This window comes from Callithrix jacchus, chromosome 10, assembly GCF_049354715.1.
Source record: "Callithrix jacchus isolate 240 chromosome 10, calJac240_pri, whole genome shotgun sequence".
Classification (NCBI taxonomy): domain Eukaryota; kingdom Metazoa; phylum Chordata; class Mammalia; order Primates; family Cebidae; genus Callithrix; species Callithrix jacchus.
Genome location: NC_133511.1, coordinates 43,872,132 through 43,887,296, shown reverse-complemented (window position 1 = coordinate 43,887,296; position 15,165 = coordinate 43,872,132). Strand labels below are relative to the sequence as shown.

The 15,165-nt window shown below is 42.0% G+C and overlaps 1 protein-coding gene across 2 annotated transcripts in view; it reads right to left on the bottom strand.

Moving 5' to 3' along the window:
* MAML2 (mastermind like transcriptional coactivator 2) overlaps positions 1 to 8,498 on the bottom strand; it is a 372,811-nt gene extending 364,313 nt beyond the window's left edge. Inside the window, exon 1 of one of the 2 annotated variants that reach the window (XM_002754687.6) lies at positions 6,700 to 8,498. In XM_002754687.6, the coding sequence (XP_002754733.4) occupies positions 6,700 to 7,212 (513 nt within the window). In that variant the 5' untranslated portion in view covers positions 7,213 to 8,498. The remainder of the gene's footprint in view (positions 1 to 6,699) is intronic. The other variant, XM_054241787.2, reaches the window with a different exon arrangement.
* Between the last annotated feature and the right edge of the window lie 6,667 nt (positions 8,499 to 15,165).

Here is a 15,165-nt window from a genome sequence, read left to right as displayed (position 1 = left end):
AAGACCTATGGAGAGCTGTGGCATGTGTCAATATTGTTGTAAGACTACAATCTTGATGTAAGACTGTAAAATCTTTGCTAAAACATTAAGACCTGTGGAGAGCTGTGGCGTGTGTCAATATTGTCATTTGCCCATTTTCAAAGCCATTTCTTCAATGATTTGGCTATGGTAGGGTCCAGCTCTCTAGTTCTCCTCAACCTGTGGAGAATATGTGAACTTCTCTCTTTATGTCCTCTATAGCGAAGTGGAATAGCTTTTGCTCTTTTACCTCTGTTCCTCACAAATGTATAGGCAAAGGCTGAAGCTGGTCAATGACCCACTCACTATGGCCAGCATCCAAGCATCATTCCATGAATCAGAGAGGAAGAAACTGTTGGCTTTTCTCCTTTGCCATCTTTCCTTAGGGTCCCTGACCTTTGCCATGTAAACAAGAACCAAATGGGGGAAACTGGCATCTAACTGGACCTTAAGGCAAATAAAATATTTGTAACATCTGTATTACAAGCAAAGAAATAAGTACATTGCACGGACCATCTATAATAATGCTTTCTCATGAATTTTTGTTCATGATTTTTTTTTTAATAATGAGAAGACCTTTTCCACATTACTACACAGGCAAACTCATTTGTTGGGAAGATTGATTTACACATCAAGAGAGTATATGCACTTTTACCAACAGGGCAATTCTTGTTTGCACTGGAGGGCCCAGTGAACCTAAAAAGAGGTATAGTTGGTTTGCTTCTTTTACTTCCTCTTCTGCGTCTAGCTAGTGTGCTTTGAGACTATCTCCTTTTAGTGTCAAAGGCCATGTCATGTGGTATATAACTCACCATGAATGGGAGAAGTGTGTAAATAGCAAGGCATTAAGCAGCTCAAGGGACTTGAAGATAGGTAGTACAGAGCACTTAGGCAATGCGCTATGGGAAGAGGCTGCTGGAGGGGAAATCTAATACTTGTCTTCAAGTATATGAAGGATTATTATTGCATCACAGCTGCTGATTCCTCGGAGCCATCCTTGCTGTACCGTTTTCCAGGGCTTCTGATTTGCTCTTACCAGACCTCCAGGGCCTCTAGGATGTGGATCAAGCTCATTTATCCCTCCTTGCTACTCACATCCAACCACACTCAGTCAGGCTCTGCTGTCTGTTCCCCAAACACTTAACTTAAATGCCTGCACTTAGCAACCCCAATCCCACATTTTCGTATTTTCTCCCTCTTCCCAGGCCCTGCTGGTGATGCATGTTCTCATATAGCTATCCTTCGGCTATGTGATCTTGCCTAGATTTGAATATCTCTACTACTAGCTACTAGCAGTTGTCATGTTTTGAGTACCTACTATGTATCAGGCACTCTGCTGACTGGTTTGCTAAATAACTTTAGCTTTATGCTGCAGATGAAGAAACTGATGCCAAGAAAATAAAAAAATTATTTTCTAATATTCATACAGCTAGTAGGTGTAATATAGAGACCTGATCATGGGTCTAACTATAAAATCTGTGCATTAAATCATTCCATTAACGCTAAGCTTCAGTTTCCTTATTTGTAAAATGGGACAAATGTTGATTGCTCACGTGTTTTTTGCAGGTATTACATAAAATATGTAATAAAAAAGCCTTGCTCATTCTAGGACTCAGTAAATATTTGTTCCTCTCTTCCCCTGATTTTTCCATATCAGTTTTGGTCCATTTTACCTGGCTGGTACTTTTGCTGTTACTTTATTGAAGTGGTCTTGCGTTCCATTAGGTTGTAAGTAAACAGGGACTGTGGATTTAGCTGTATTTCTCTTTATTCTCCCAGGAAGCCTGCTGGAGTGTGATGAAAATTAGCATGAAAATGCAAAAGAAAGAATTTAGAATTGTTTTCACTCAGTATTGCTCTGCCTATGAACATAAACATATATAAGGGTCTGAATTAAAGAACAAGAAAGCAGCAGAATTTATTGAGAAAGGCTTAGCTGCCACACGTAGCAGAACTGGATGACTGTTTTCAGATTCCCTTCCAGGCTTTCTTGGATTAAATAACAGCACTAAACACAAACACAAACAGCAACCGAACAAAAACAACTAATTATGGCCACTCTTTTAGTCATATGTAATTGCTGTGTCTAAGAACATTTGAAAGCTCATATTTAAACATATTGGTATTTAAACACGTTTACAATACAGAAGTCGTAAGTTATTAAACATTAAAATTTAGAAACATTTGAGGAACGTTATCTACCAATATTATTTCAAAGAAAGCAGATGCCTTCTACAAACAAACATTAACTTAAACAAGCAAGATATCTTGGTTTACATAGTAATAGCACCTTGATGTCAAAGAAAGGTTTTTGTGAATTTTTGATAAAATATTGTACTAACTCTTCTCTCCACTTGAACCCTTTGCCTTTGTGAGATCTTATAATTATATTTACTAGAAATAAACTATAGGAAGGTCCTAGATAGATAAGAATTCTCCTTCTTTTAATTTGTTCTGGAAAACAGAACAAAAATATGTCAGTTTTTAAGGAAATGATGGCTGCAAATATAAATAATGTTAACACTCCTATCACTGTCCTGGGGAGGACATTTATCACATAGACAGCCATAGATACCCAGATCTGGCCTCCCACTTACAGCTCTCAACTTTTTAATTGTCAATTGGAAACTTGATTATCATCAGTTAAAAATAACCAGGGCACTCTGGCAATGATTTAACTTGTTTGACTTTCTTAAGCTAACAATTAACATTTTAGACTACTGTTGACAAAATATTTAACTTTCCCATGCATTTGGGTAAACAACTTTTCTAATATTCCTTAGATGTTCTAGGGGACACACCTTTCCAAAGCTTCCCAGGTTGGTGTAGAGTCCTGTAAAGTAGATGCATTCAAAGACGCCAAAGACTTTCACAGCATTGCACTAGGATTTCCTGGGACCTTCAGGAGCACTTAAGTATATGGATACGTCAGTCTTACCTTGACAGCACTAAATTTGAAACGCCAATCCCTCTATTTACAATAGGAGCTATTTCATTATTTAAAATGTATACTGAAAGCAGAGTATACATTTAACTCCTAGAAAAACTGGTATTATCATTCATTGTTTAGAAGTTTATTACTAGTAATAAGTTTGTTACTACTAACACTAGCATTGCATTTCGGCAGTGCTTACTTTTTTCTAAAGCTTGTTCTGAAAAACACATTCATTTGCTTCTCTCCACAAGCTGGGGCAGCATGATTGTCCGCTCTGTTTCACAGATGACTGCTAAATGACTTTTCTTAGGTCACCCAGGTGGTGAAGCAGCAGGCACAAAAACCAAGGGATGCAGGCTCCTTGTCTGAACTGTTTTCTTTCCTCCACACGACATTAGAGAAAAGATAATCTCTGAAGCCAGAAATGACTTGGAACCACTTACCTACTCATCCTAGCAACACAATCTATGCAACAGAAAAAGAGCTTGTCTCAGGCAAAAGGGAAGATTAATAATGTACCACAGAAGCTCTAAACCTTACTGTTCCATGGACCAGCAATTATTCAGTTTCACAGTTCATTCAAAGATTCAAACATACTTCACCAGAAAATGAGTTAGTGCCTAAAGTCTGCTCCAAGTGGTTAGAAATGCAGATCTGCTCAAAGCCCTGTAATCCTGGCCTCTGAAAGGCCCTGTTCCTGCAGTCTCTGCAGCAGTGGGGCTTCCCCTGAACTTGTACTTGAGCTAAATGAAGAAACTGGCTGAGTAAGGGCTGCAGAATTAGGCTCTCAATGTGGACAGAATTAGAACGGGCTTGGAGGTTATTCTTGCATTGTTCTTGAAACTTAAGGCTATTGAAAGGATTCAGACATTATATATTCCTTGCTGTATAACACCCATGAAAGTCGACATTATCCCACCAAACAGAAGTTGTCCTTTCACCTTCATTCAACAAATACTACCCACTGTCTTCAAGTCATTGTACTACAAGGTACGCAGGATACAAAGCTTTCATCTGAGGACACAGCACATATTTGATTTTAAATAATCAATATTCTCTCCCTTTCTCCAAAGAACATTTATGGCCACTTATGGCATACAAATTAACTATTAAAGTTATACATTCCACACACCGAAGCCACATAAATCTGGTTATGGACACAGTAGCAATAAAATTAAGAAAAAATTCTGACACTCACCCTGCGCAAAGGCCCTTTTTAAATTAATAGCATATCTGAACGTGAGAGCAGCCCAAGTAAAGTGAGACCTGCCGATGTCATGGGCTTGGTGAGTCACTTCCAAATGCCCAGGCCTCCCTTTGGACACAATGTTATCAGGTTAATACAACGCTTGCATCGCCGTCTCTGAGTATGGTGCTGAGTAACAACATGCCAAATTTAGAAGCTAAAATGGAGAGGGAATTTCCAACAACCCGTGCAATGCCACATATTTTCAATGAGAAGCAACTACTAGAAATACACGGTCCCTTTCCCTCCTAACTTACACTGTACATCTCCACATCATCACTACACCTGGAGAGCGAGCTCCTCTAAGGGAACATCTCAGGAGATGCTGGTGGATAGAAGACAGAAAACAGATTCCCTCTTAGGCCAGGGGTAGCACAGCAGCTAGCTCTGGCTTCTACAGCAGTCAGCTTTCAGTTGGGAAGGGCCAGACACCGCTCCCTCACTTCCCTCCCAGCAGGGCTATTGCTACTGTAAAGTTATAATGGCCACTAAAGTTGGTTTCATTTCCCATCATGAAACACCCGAGGAAAAAAAGGCTGCCTCAGCTTACTTCCAAGTTGAACAAAAGCAGACGCTCAAAGAACAAGGCCACAGGCAGACATGCCACCTTTCCTGCAGAGGCTGGGCTCTGAAAGCCACCAGGCAAGCCCACTCTGGCTCTTCATAGCCCCTCCAGTCTTGGCAGAGGGCAGAGATCAGTCTTCTCCACTTGGGGTTGGGCTGGGTGCCTCACTCGCAGCTCCATCCCCAGAAACACTTACCAGGAGACTGTGAAGCGCACAAAGCCGCATTATTGGTCGACTTGCAGACAGATTATAAATTTACTGGGGACAATCAAGGCATTTAGATACTTTTGGCTGCAGATGCTGGTGACACACACATACACACAAACCTCATTCTTCTCTCCATTCGAGCGATTCTTTAACCCCCCTCTTTACCCTAACATCTCTTTTTTCACAACACAGCCTCCCATTGCTTCCTAGGGAATTCCAGGGAGAAACAGGAATAGAGCAGGTGGTAGAAAAAGGATATTAGGCTTTGAAGCTCTAATATAACCCAACCAGCTAATGCTATCCAACGGTAAAACTGTAAACCCTGTGCAGTTTTAACTGTTGGTAGTTATTTTTCATCTGGAGTTGGCCTCAAGGAGTCTCTCATTTCTAGGTAGCCCAAGTAAATATGCTTAGGGTTGGGGAGAAAAGCACCATCCCGCTCCTTAGACATTCCCAGTCTTCATCACCACAGACCCAGCCAGGGATTAAGGGAAGCCAGAAAGAGCTATGCTGTGCGCCTGGCCAGAGGATGTCCTCTCCCAAGAGCTCAATATCAGGCTCCGTTGGAGGAGGAGTTAGACATAGTAGCACCGTCTCCTTTGGGCTTTTTGAGTACCCTAGGGCTTGCATGGCCATTTCCTGTTGCTTTTGCTAGGGCTGACCTGGGTAAACTGGAGTAGACACAGAATCCAGAAGCCCCATGGAGTTCCAAAAGGGAGGAAGCCTGCAGGGCCACAGGGCGGGGTCCCACCTTCCACCCAGAGGCCGCTGGCCTGGCAGCTTCAGGGGAAGCCTGCACACAGCAGGCAGTCACCTGACTGGGACTGGCACTGAGAATCAATGATCCAAGGGATACTCCTCTGGAATGGGGTGTGTCTGCACCTCTGGGGAAGAACTTCCAGCCAGAAACTTAATTGGAACTTTTGGGTTTGATATCCTGTCAACCAAGAATGGCTGAAGACAAGGTACTTCCTAGGATGATGATCTGTGCAAACAGCTGCTTGGTGCCTGTCCACTTAACGACTGCTCTAACTACTGGACTGGATTAGAGTGTTTGGGAAAAGAATCGAGATGTGGCTCAGGGATTAGGGCGTCTAACAGGGAATCAGAGAGTAGGCCTCTTAAGGAACAGTGCCTCCCTCGTCTCTCTTTGGGATATTTTCCCCAAATTTTGTATGTGACTGAAGGGACATTCAGGGAATTTGCTCTGTGTTACAGCTCACCACTTAGGTTCTCTTACGCCACGAAGAAGGGGTCACTTAAAGAGGGAGAGAGGAAACGGGGCAAGTTGAAAAAGGCTTTGATAAAGGTCAGCTGGGCTGATTAAAGCTTTGGGGCTGGAAAATGGCTTGGGGGCCTAATCAGAGCTGGCTAGCCAAAGCTGGAGGACCCATGAGCTAGAACCTTCCTCAGTGGCTCAGCTCTTGCCAGCTGGTAGCCTCTTGTTTTACAAGCTGTGGACCCTAGAGAGCCTCAGGCAAACTAAGGCTTCTTATCGGTTAAGGAATACCCTACAAGTGAAGGAAAACCCAGGTGTGAGCACCGACAGAACATGAAGAGAAGGCGCATGAAACCACCCAAACAACAAACCCAATGGCCTTTGAGGGAGTCAGGTGACATCTTGGCCTTTTTCACTGCCATCCGCTGTACCTTAGGCCAAAGCAACCTCTACCCTCACAAAAGGCCACAGGACCACCGCCAGAACCATCAGAAAGCCAGGTGCTTACCGCAATCAGGGCTGAGTTCCTCTGGTCCCCCGGGGTTGAAGCGGGTGGCTGCTGCTCTCCGTTTATCCCACTACTGCCACCATTATTGCTACTGTTCAGCAGGTGCTGCTGGTGGTGATGGTGATAGTCTGGTGGGGGCGGTGGGGCTGCTGTTGCTCCTGCTTGGGAGGCCGAAGGAGGGGCAGCAGAGGGCGGTGGAGGGGCTGTAGTGGTGGCAGCAGTGGCAGTGGCCTTGGTGTGTTTGCCAGCCTTCCTTGCCCCCTGGCCATGCTGTACAAGGCTCAGGAGCTGCAAGGTGCTCTCTCTTTCCCGGTCTGAGCTCTCGGCCCTACCTCGTTCATAGCGTCCTTCACAGCTCAGGTGGTGTTGGCGGCAGACAGCGATTCGAGCCCTGAGGCGCTCCACGATAGCACTGTGCACTCTCGGGGTGACGGAGCCCCCTCCAAGGAGCCCCGCCCCAGAGGCCCCCCCTAGCCCTCCTGCGGGGGCCTGCGGGGGCGCTGTGTCCCCCATCTTACTGGACACAATGATTGCTGCCTCTGGGATGGTGAGGTGGAAAGAGGCTACTGCCGGCTATTGCAGGCAAGTCTGTTTTTGACAATGTGAGCTCAGTGTTCAGGGCCACATGAATAGAGGTCTTCAGAGGTTGTGGGGGAGCCGTGGAGGTGTGGGGGAGGGGAGTTAGTAAAAAGAGGGTGGGGAGAAAGAATAGAAACCAAATAGGGGGAGGATAAGTTGGAAACAAACCCTGATTAACTTACTCTAATTGCATTTGACAGCTCTGGAGAAGTTGGACAGAGTTGGTGGATTTTTACCCCCACCAAGCTGACAAGAGCCACTAGGTACTGTGTAAACACACGATCTGGGGGTTAGAGCAAGAATTCAGGGATCGTTCAGCAAGAAACAGAAACACACAGCAAAAGGAACTGAGGGAGGTATTAATAGAGAGGACTCCCCCTCAGCTAGTTGTTTCGGACAATTCTTTATGTGGCTGTTTCTGCAGAGAAACACATTTCTACCATGCCTATGTAACCGGCAGCCTTGACTTTTCCTCAGGTTTAATAAAAAATAAAAAACAGTGATGTTTCAGAAGATTTTTAAGTCACTGTTCAAAATGTGCAAAAATCAAGGGAGACTGTCTTTTGGCTTTTAATTTTTCTTCCCTTTCCTTTCGCTCCGGTGTTTTCTCCTCTTTGGGGTACTGTAGGATGTTGTCTTCTCCCAAAAGAGGGAGGCAGCTTTTCAACTGTTCACAATGTCAGTAATTGGACTTTTGGACCATGCTGTTTTCTTCAGCTAATCCAATCACCGGTAAAATCCTCACTCCCTCTAAGGTTTCCTAGCCTTAAATGAAAAGCAATCTTAAGTCGCTAGCCACTGAGAGAGATCCTTCAACACATTTTTTTTCTTTCCCGCTTACGTTTCTATTCCTCACCCCCGGCTCTATTCTAATACAGTATCAAGAGACACAAACTCTTCCAAGAGTAATTTACAAACGATGGTCAAACTTACAAACTTCCAGCAAATTGCACCGAGTCATGTCCAGCCACTTTTCTGTCCACTTTTGTACATTCCATCCCCGGCCAGTGGATCTGAGGGTCTGGACTCGCAATAAGCAATGTGGCTCTATCTCTCGTATTTGCTCCGCTTTATAGATGGAAAAAAAAGTAGCTTGTATTTTCCTTTCTCTTTCTCGTCTGTTGTTAGCCGCTTTGCTGACACTGGCTCCCGCCCGGAGTCACGGCGATACACAGGCTTTCATTGTGCTCCGATAGGAGAGGGAGAGAAAGAGAGAGAGTGAGACAGAGAGGGAGAAAGAGAGAGCCAGCAAGCTGCAGATGGGGGTGGGGGGGGGCGGGGAGAGGGCGGGAGAGCTCGTTCGAGGCTCCCTGGTGGAAGGCTGGTGCCACTGCGCGAGTGAGTAATCGCAGACAGGCACCGGGGAAAGGGGAACGCAGAGGGCCTCCCAGTGGCTGAAGAGGTAAATCCCAAAGCCTGCTCATCTCAACCCCTCTCCTTGCTCAGCTCAGCCTCAGACTCGGTTAAGTGGGGAAGGCTGGGGAAATTCCCCAGTCTCTACACAACCATTTCACCAGCTCTGAACGTTTAAGAAATTCCGGGCCAGGAATGTGTTTTCCCTTTCAACCCTACATTACGCCCCCCTGAGGATATCATTTTCATTTTTCAATATATGTAAATGACACTATGGAGCACCCTAGCGCGAGCTGTGTGAGCAACCGAGGAAATGTTCATTGACAGAATTAGGAGGATATGAATGTGTGTGTTGAGGGCCGAGGGGGTTGCAGGTGGAGACGAGAGGAAATCACACTGTTAGCTAGCTCCTAAAGGGCAGGCAGGTGTAGCGTTCATCTACCTGCCTGCCCGTTTGCATGTCTCTGGATAAGTGAGTCTGGGTGATTACAGGAAATCAGTTGGGATAAACAGAATATTTTATGAGGATAATACAATTATCGATACCAGTTCTAGAAAAAAAAGGGTTTTTTTGACAATGTCTGATTGCCTGTGACAAACCAAATATAAGACCCGAGGTATCCTTAGCTATCTGGTGCACATGTACAATGAGAAAAGTCAATGTGTAGCAGCTGAGTTTCCAGAAGTTTTTTCTTTCTTTTTTTTAATGGGGTTTGTTATGTTGCCCAGGCTGGACTTGAACTCCTGGGCTCCAGTGATCCTCCCACTTGAGCCTCTTGAGTAGCTGGAACTACAGGTACTTGCCACTAATGTAACTGGCTTTGAGTTTCAAGTTCAATGACAGAAATGAAATAGATCTCACATAGACCATTGTTCCTTCTTCAAGAGATCCTATCTTTAAAATATTCAATCTTGGCCAGGCACAGTGGCTCATACCTATAATCCCAGCACTTTGGGGATCCTCAGGGATCGGCCGAGGTGAGTGGATCACCTGAGGTCAAGAGGTCGAGACTGGCCTGGCCAACATGATGAAACCCCATCTCTACTAAAAATACAAAAATTAGCTGGGTGTGGTGGCATGCATCTAAAATCCCAGCTACTCAGGAGGCTGAGGCAGGAGAATTGTTTGAACCCCAGAAGCAGAAATTGCAGTGAGCTGAGATTACACTATTGCACTCCAGCCTGGGTGACAGAGCAAGACTCTGTCTCAAAAAATAAAAAAGTAAAAACAAATCCAACCTTACTGTGGATTCTGCTTGTTATTATCAGTTATTGAAAATATATTAAGGTGAGCACAATACTGCAAGAGAGAGTCAGGACCAAAAATATTCTGGGTATTCTAATTTGGAAGTCATTTGGATTTGAGATCTCTAACAATAAACCTTCAATCGTTTAAACAAGCTCTGGCATTTCATTAATATGGTCCTGTTTTAAAATGAGCTATGGATATAAATAAATGGGCAAAAATCAAGGCAAACATCTTAATAATGGATTTATTGCAATTTAGTTCCTATAGGCTAGCTTACTTTAGTCCATTTTATTTTCACCAATCCTGTTAGCTTGGAAATGGAGACAAATAAACTCAGATGCAATATAAATTTTAAACTTTCCATTGGAACATACCTCTGTCTGTTCCTTCCAAGCCTAAGTTCCTCATTACTCATGAGAAAAGCAGAAATATATATTTGTTAGAAAAAAAGAATTTCAATGGAGAACTGTCATGAGGTGTTATTAAAGAGGAGAGTGTTAAACATTTTATTTGTAAAAGATTAGTTTTAAAATGTCTTCATCAGACAATATCTGCTTTCTGCTATTATGGATATTTTACACTCAGCATAAAAGAGACATGTAATATTTAAACCGAAACCATTTTATTCACTCTATAACCCTTCAGGAACATGGGATTTGATTAATAACATGCTGTCCTTAGTCAAATCAGCTATTCCTAAAGGATGTAAACGTGAACTTCTCTGCTAAACATGGACATATCTTAAGAAATTGTAGACTGGGAGCAGTGGCTCATGCCTGTAATCCCAGCACTTTGGGAGGCAGAGGCAGGCAGATCACCTGAGGTTGGGAGTTCAAGATAAGCCTGACCAACATGGTGAAACCCTGTCTCTACTAAAAATACAAAATTAGCCGTGCATGGTGGCGCATGTCTATGATCCCAGCTCTGTGGGGGTGCTGAGGCAGGAGAATACCTTGAACCCAGGAGGCAGAGGTTGCAGTGAGTCTAGATGGCACCATTGTACTCCAGCCTGCGCAACAGAGACTCCATCTCAAAAAAACAAAAAACAGTGAAGCAGGAATTTAATATTTATACTATATTCCACTGGTGTAGGATACTTCTTTGCAGTGTCATTTTTTTGGTACACATTTACCCTTAAATAGACATTTAATTTCAGGTTGACCTCATTGTCATCAACATCTTCATTTCTGTTCCTATCAGTTGCAATTAAAAAATTACTGTTATAGGCACAGCACTTCTCATATATTATTCCTCTTAATCCGCAAGCAATCCTGAGCGATACTATAATACCACTTATAAGTGAGAAAAGCAAAGGCTCATGAAAACTAAAGTACTTGTTCTAGTTCTAGGAAGTAACAGACCAGAACTCTAATTCAAGACTGACTTCATGGGGTAAGGAACGGGTCCAGTTTAAATTTTCTGCATATGGCTAGCCAGTTCTCCCAACATCATTTATTTAGTTGGGAACTCTTCCTTACTTGGGTGTATTTGTCAGGTTTGTTGAAGATCAGATGGTTGTAGGTGTGTGGTCATATTTCTGAGTTCTCTATTCTGTTCCATTGGTTTATGTGTCTGTTCTTGTACCAGTATCATGCTGTTTTGGTTACAGTAGCCTTGTAGTATAGTTTGAAGTTGGGTAGCATGATGCCTCCAGTCTTGTTCTTTTTGCTTAGGATTGTTTTGGCTATTCAGGCTCTTTTTTTGTTCCATGTGAATTTTAAAATGGGTTTTCTTCTAATTCTGTGAAGAATGTCAATGGTAGTTTAGTGGGAATAGCATTGAATCTATAAATTACTTTGGGCAGTACAGCCATTTTCACAATATTAATTCTTCCTATCCAGGAACATGGATTCCATTTGTGTCCTCTCTGATTTCTTTGAGCAGTAGTTTGTAGTTCTCCTTGAAGAGGTCCTTCACTTCCCTTGTTAGGTGTATTCCAAGGTATTTGATTCTTTTTGTAGCAATTGTGAATGGGAATCCATTCATGATTTGGCTGTCTGCTTGCCTATTGTTGGTGTATAGGAATGCTAGCAATCTTTGCACACTGATTTTGTATTCTGAGACTTTGCTTAAGTTGCTTATCAGCTTAAGAAGCTTTTGGGCTGAGACAATGGGGTTTTCTAGACATAGCATCATGTCATTTCCAAAAAAAGACAATTTGACTTCTTCTCTTCCTATTTGAATACTCTTTATTTCTTTCTCTTGCCTGATCGCCCTGGCCAGAACTTCCAATACTATGTTGAATGGCAGTGGTGAACTCAACATGGATTAAAGACTTAAATGTAAAACCCCAAACTATAAAAACCCTAGAAGAAAATCTAGGCAATACCATTGAGGACATAGGCATGGGCAAAGATTTCATGATGAAAACAACAAAAGCAATGGCAACAAAAGCAAAAATTGACAAATGGGATCTAATTAACTAAAGAGCTTCTGCACAGCAAAAGAAACTGTCATCAGAGTGAGCAGACAACCTACAGAATGGGATAAAAATTTTGCAATTTACCTATGTGACAAAGGTCTAATAGCCAGAGTCTACGAGGAACTTAAATAAATTTACAAGAATAAAAGAACCCCATTAAAAAGTGAGCAAATGACAAGACAGACATTCCTCAAAATAAGACATTTATGCAGTCAACAAACATACGGAAAAAGCTCAACATCGCTGATCATGAGAGAAATGCAAATCCAAACCACAATGAGATACCATCTCATGTCAGTCAGAATGGCTATTAAGTCAAAAAAAAAAAAAAAAAAGGAAGGCTTTTACACTGTTGGTGAGAGTACAAATTAGTTCAATCATTGTGGAAGACAGTGTAGTGATTCCTCAAAGACCTAGAGGCAGAAATACCATTTCATCCAGCAATCCCATTACTGGGTATATACTCAAAGGAATATAAATCATTCTATTATAAAGATACGTGCACATATATGTTCACTGCAGCACTATTCACAATAGCAAAGACATGGAATCAACCTAAATGCCCATCAATGATAAACTGGATAAAGATAATGTGGTACATGTGCACCATGAAATACTATGCAGCCATACAAAGAAATGAGATCATGGCCTTTACAGGAACGTGGGTGGAGATAGAAGCCATTATCCTCAGCAAACTAATGCAGGAACCGAAAACCAAACATTGCATAATCTCACTTATAAGTGGGAGCTGAATGATGAGAACAAATGGACACATGGTGGGGAACAACAGACACTGGAGCCTGTTGGTGGTTGGGTGGTGGGAGGGAGAGCATTAGGAAGAATAGCTAATGGATGCTGGGCTTAAAACCTAGGTGATGGGATGATCTGTGTAGCAAACCACTAGGGCACACGTTTACCTATGCAGCAAACTTACACATCCTGCACATATACCCTGGAAATTAAAAGTCGAAGAAAAAAAAAAAGACTGACTTTCACCTTAATCACTAGTCTGGCTGCCTCAATAGCAAGTATGAAAGGAGTTATGGGAGAGCCAAACTCTCTCCACAGTAGCTCAAAGCAGCTCAGAGGATGCAACTGTCCCTCAGTGGACACTCTGGAGTCTAAGTAAGCCCTATAATAACTCCTAGAAATGAATACTACCATAGATCTGAATATGTGCAGACAAGTCAGGAAATATGGCCAATTATATCCAACTGCCTACACAATAAACATTTCTTTTCCCTTGTTTTTCCTGTTTCATGGTTTTGTTCCCTCTTCATAACCCTAACCATTCTGAATAGCCCTGTGATTTCTTTCTAGAATCACTTCCCTTTTACTTGTCCATTTCTGTCTTCCTCATCATGTCTATCGATAGCTACCTAACACTAAAGCACCTAACACTATAGTAATAAATGGCCAAATATAAAAAATTTATATTCATGTAAAATATGTGAAATAAATGAGCTTAAAAACTGTTTTTGTGTTGTTATTGAATCAATGATATTAATGGTGATAAAATAATATGTCATAATACCTGTAAAGGTTAATTCTAGTTTTTAACATTTCCATTTTCTTATTAACTACTTGCTTTTGGCCCCCTAATACATGTTAATTCTCACTCCCTAACAGTGTTTTTGCCATTCTTTTGATGTTACCATGACCTAAGAGCCTCTTGTATTCTCCAAATTCCTACTGAAGCAGCATGCTTGGTTGCAATAACCTTAGACATAAGAAAAACTACCTATAAGCATTTTATGATCAACAGTGAGCTGTTCCAATAGGAAAGTGCTTCAAGTCAACAAGATGCTTGATCCACATAAGTCCTTGGAATTATTAGTGCCTTAATTTACAAATTACCTTCATGCTATTAAAAGTAATAGATAACATTATAAGATCTTTTACTCTTTAGCCATCTCAAGCTTGTCTGCAATACCCCATATGAGAAGTGATGCCTCTAGGTCATCGGAGATACTTTAGAGATCATTATTTTTCATTTCCTTTGGCCTTCGTTTTTATAAATCATTTGTGATCCTTTACTCTTCCTCCATGACTATCACTTCTAACTCTGCCTTGCTTCTTTGTGGATGTTGTGCCTTCATCTTCACCTTTCAATTATGGTTTTATTTTTATTCCCTAGAATTTAGTTAAGAATTATTTTGCCATGTGCCAGGGAAATATGAATAAGAATACAGATATGTAGGCTGGGTGGGGTGGCTCACACCTGTAATTCCAGCACTTTGGGAAGCCGAGATGAGTGGATCACCTGAGGCCAGTAGTTCGAGCCCAGCCTGTCCAACATGGTGAAACCCTGTCTCTACTAAGAAATACAAAATTAGCCAGACGTGGTGGCACATGCCTGTAATCCCAGCTACTCAGGAATCTGAGGTGGGAGAATCACTTGAACCCCGGAGGCGGAGGTTGCAGTGAGTCCAGATCACACCATGGCACTCCAGCCTGGGCGACAAGAGCGAACCTCCATCTAAAAAAAAAAAAAAAAAAAAATACAGATTATGTGAAATTTTCATTTCACAACGTTTGAAAAAGGTATGTACTCCTCATTAAACATTAAACATCAGCATCAGTACTGTCACCACATTGTGAGTTTTTCCACCACTTTTATTTACAATAATAATATGGATAATTTCAGGAAATGAATTGTAGAAAATATTAACTAATTTCTAAGCATGGGCTTAATGTACCTTTTTATAGATACATACACAGCAGTCTATGCCATGAGTCATATAATAGATGAATCCAAGTTCAACCAATACTTTCATTAAGAAAAAGGTATCCAAAGTTCCATAGTAGAATAGATCCTACTACAATACCACTTTTAAGAATTAAAAATATAGAATAGACAGGG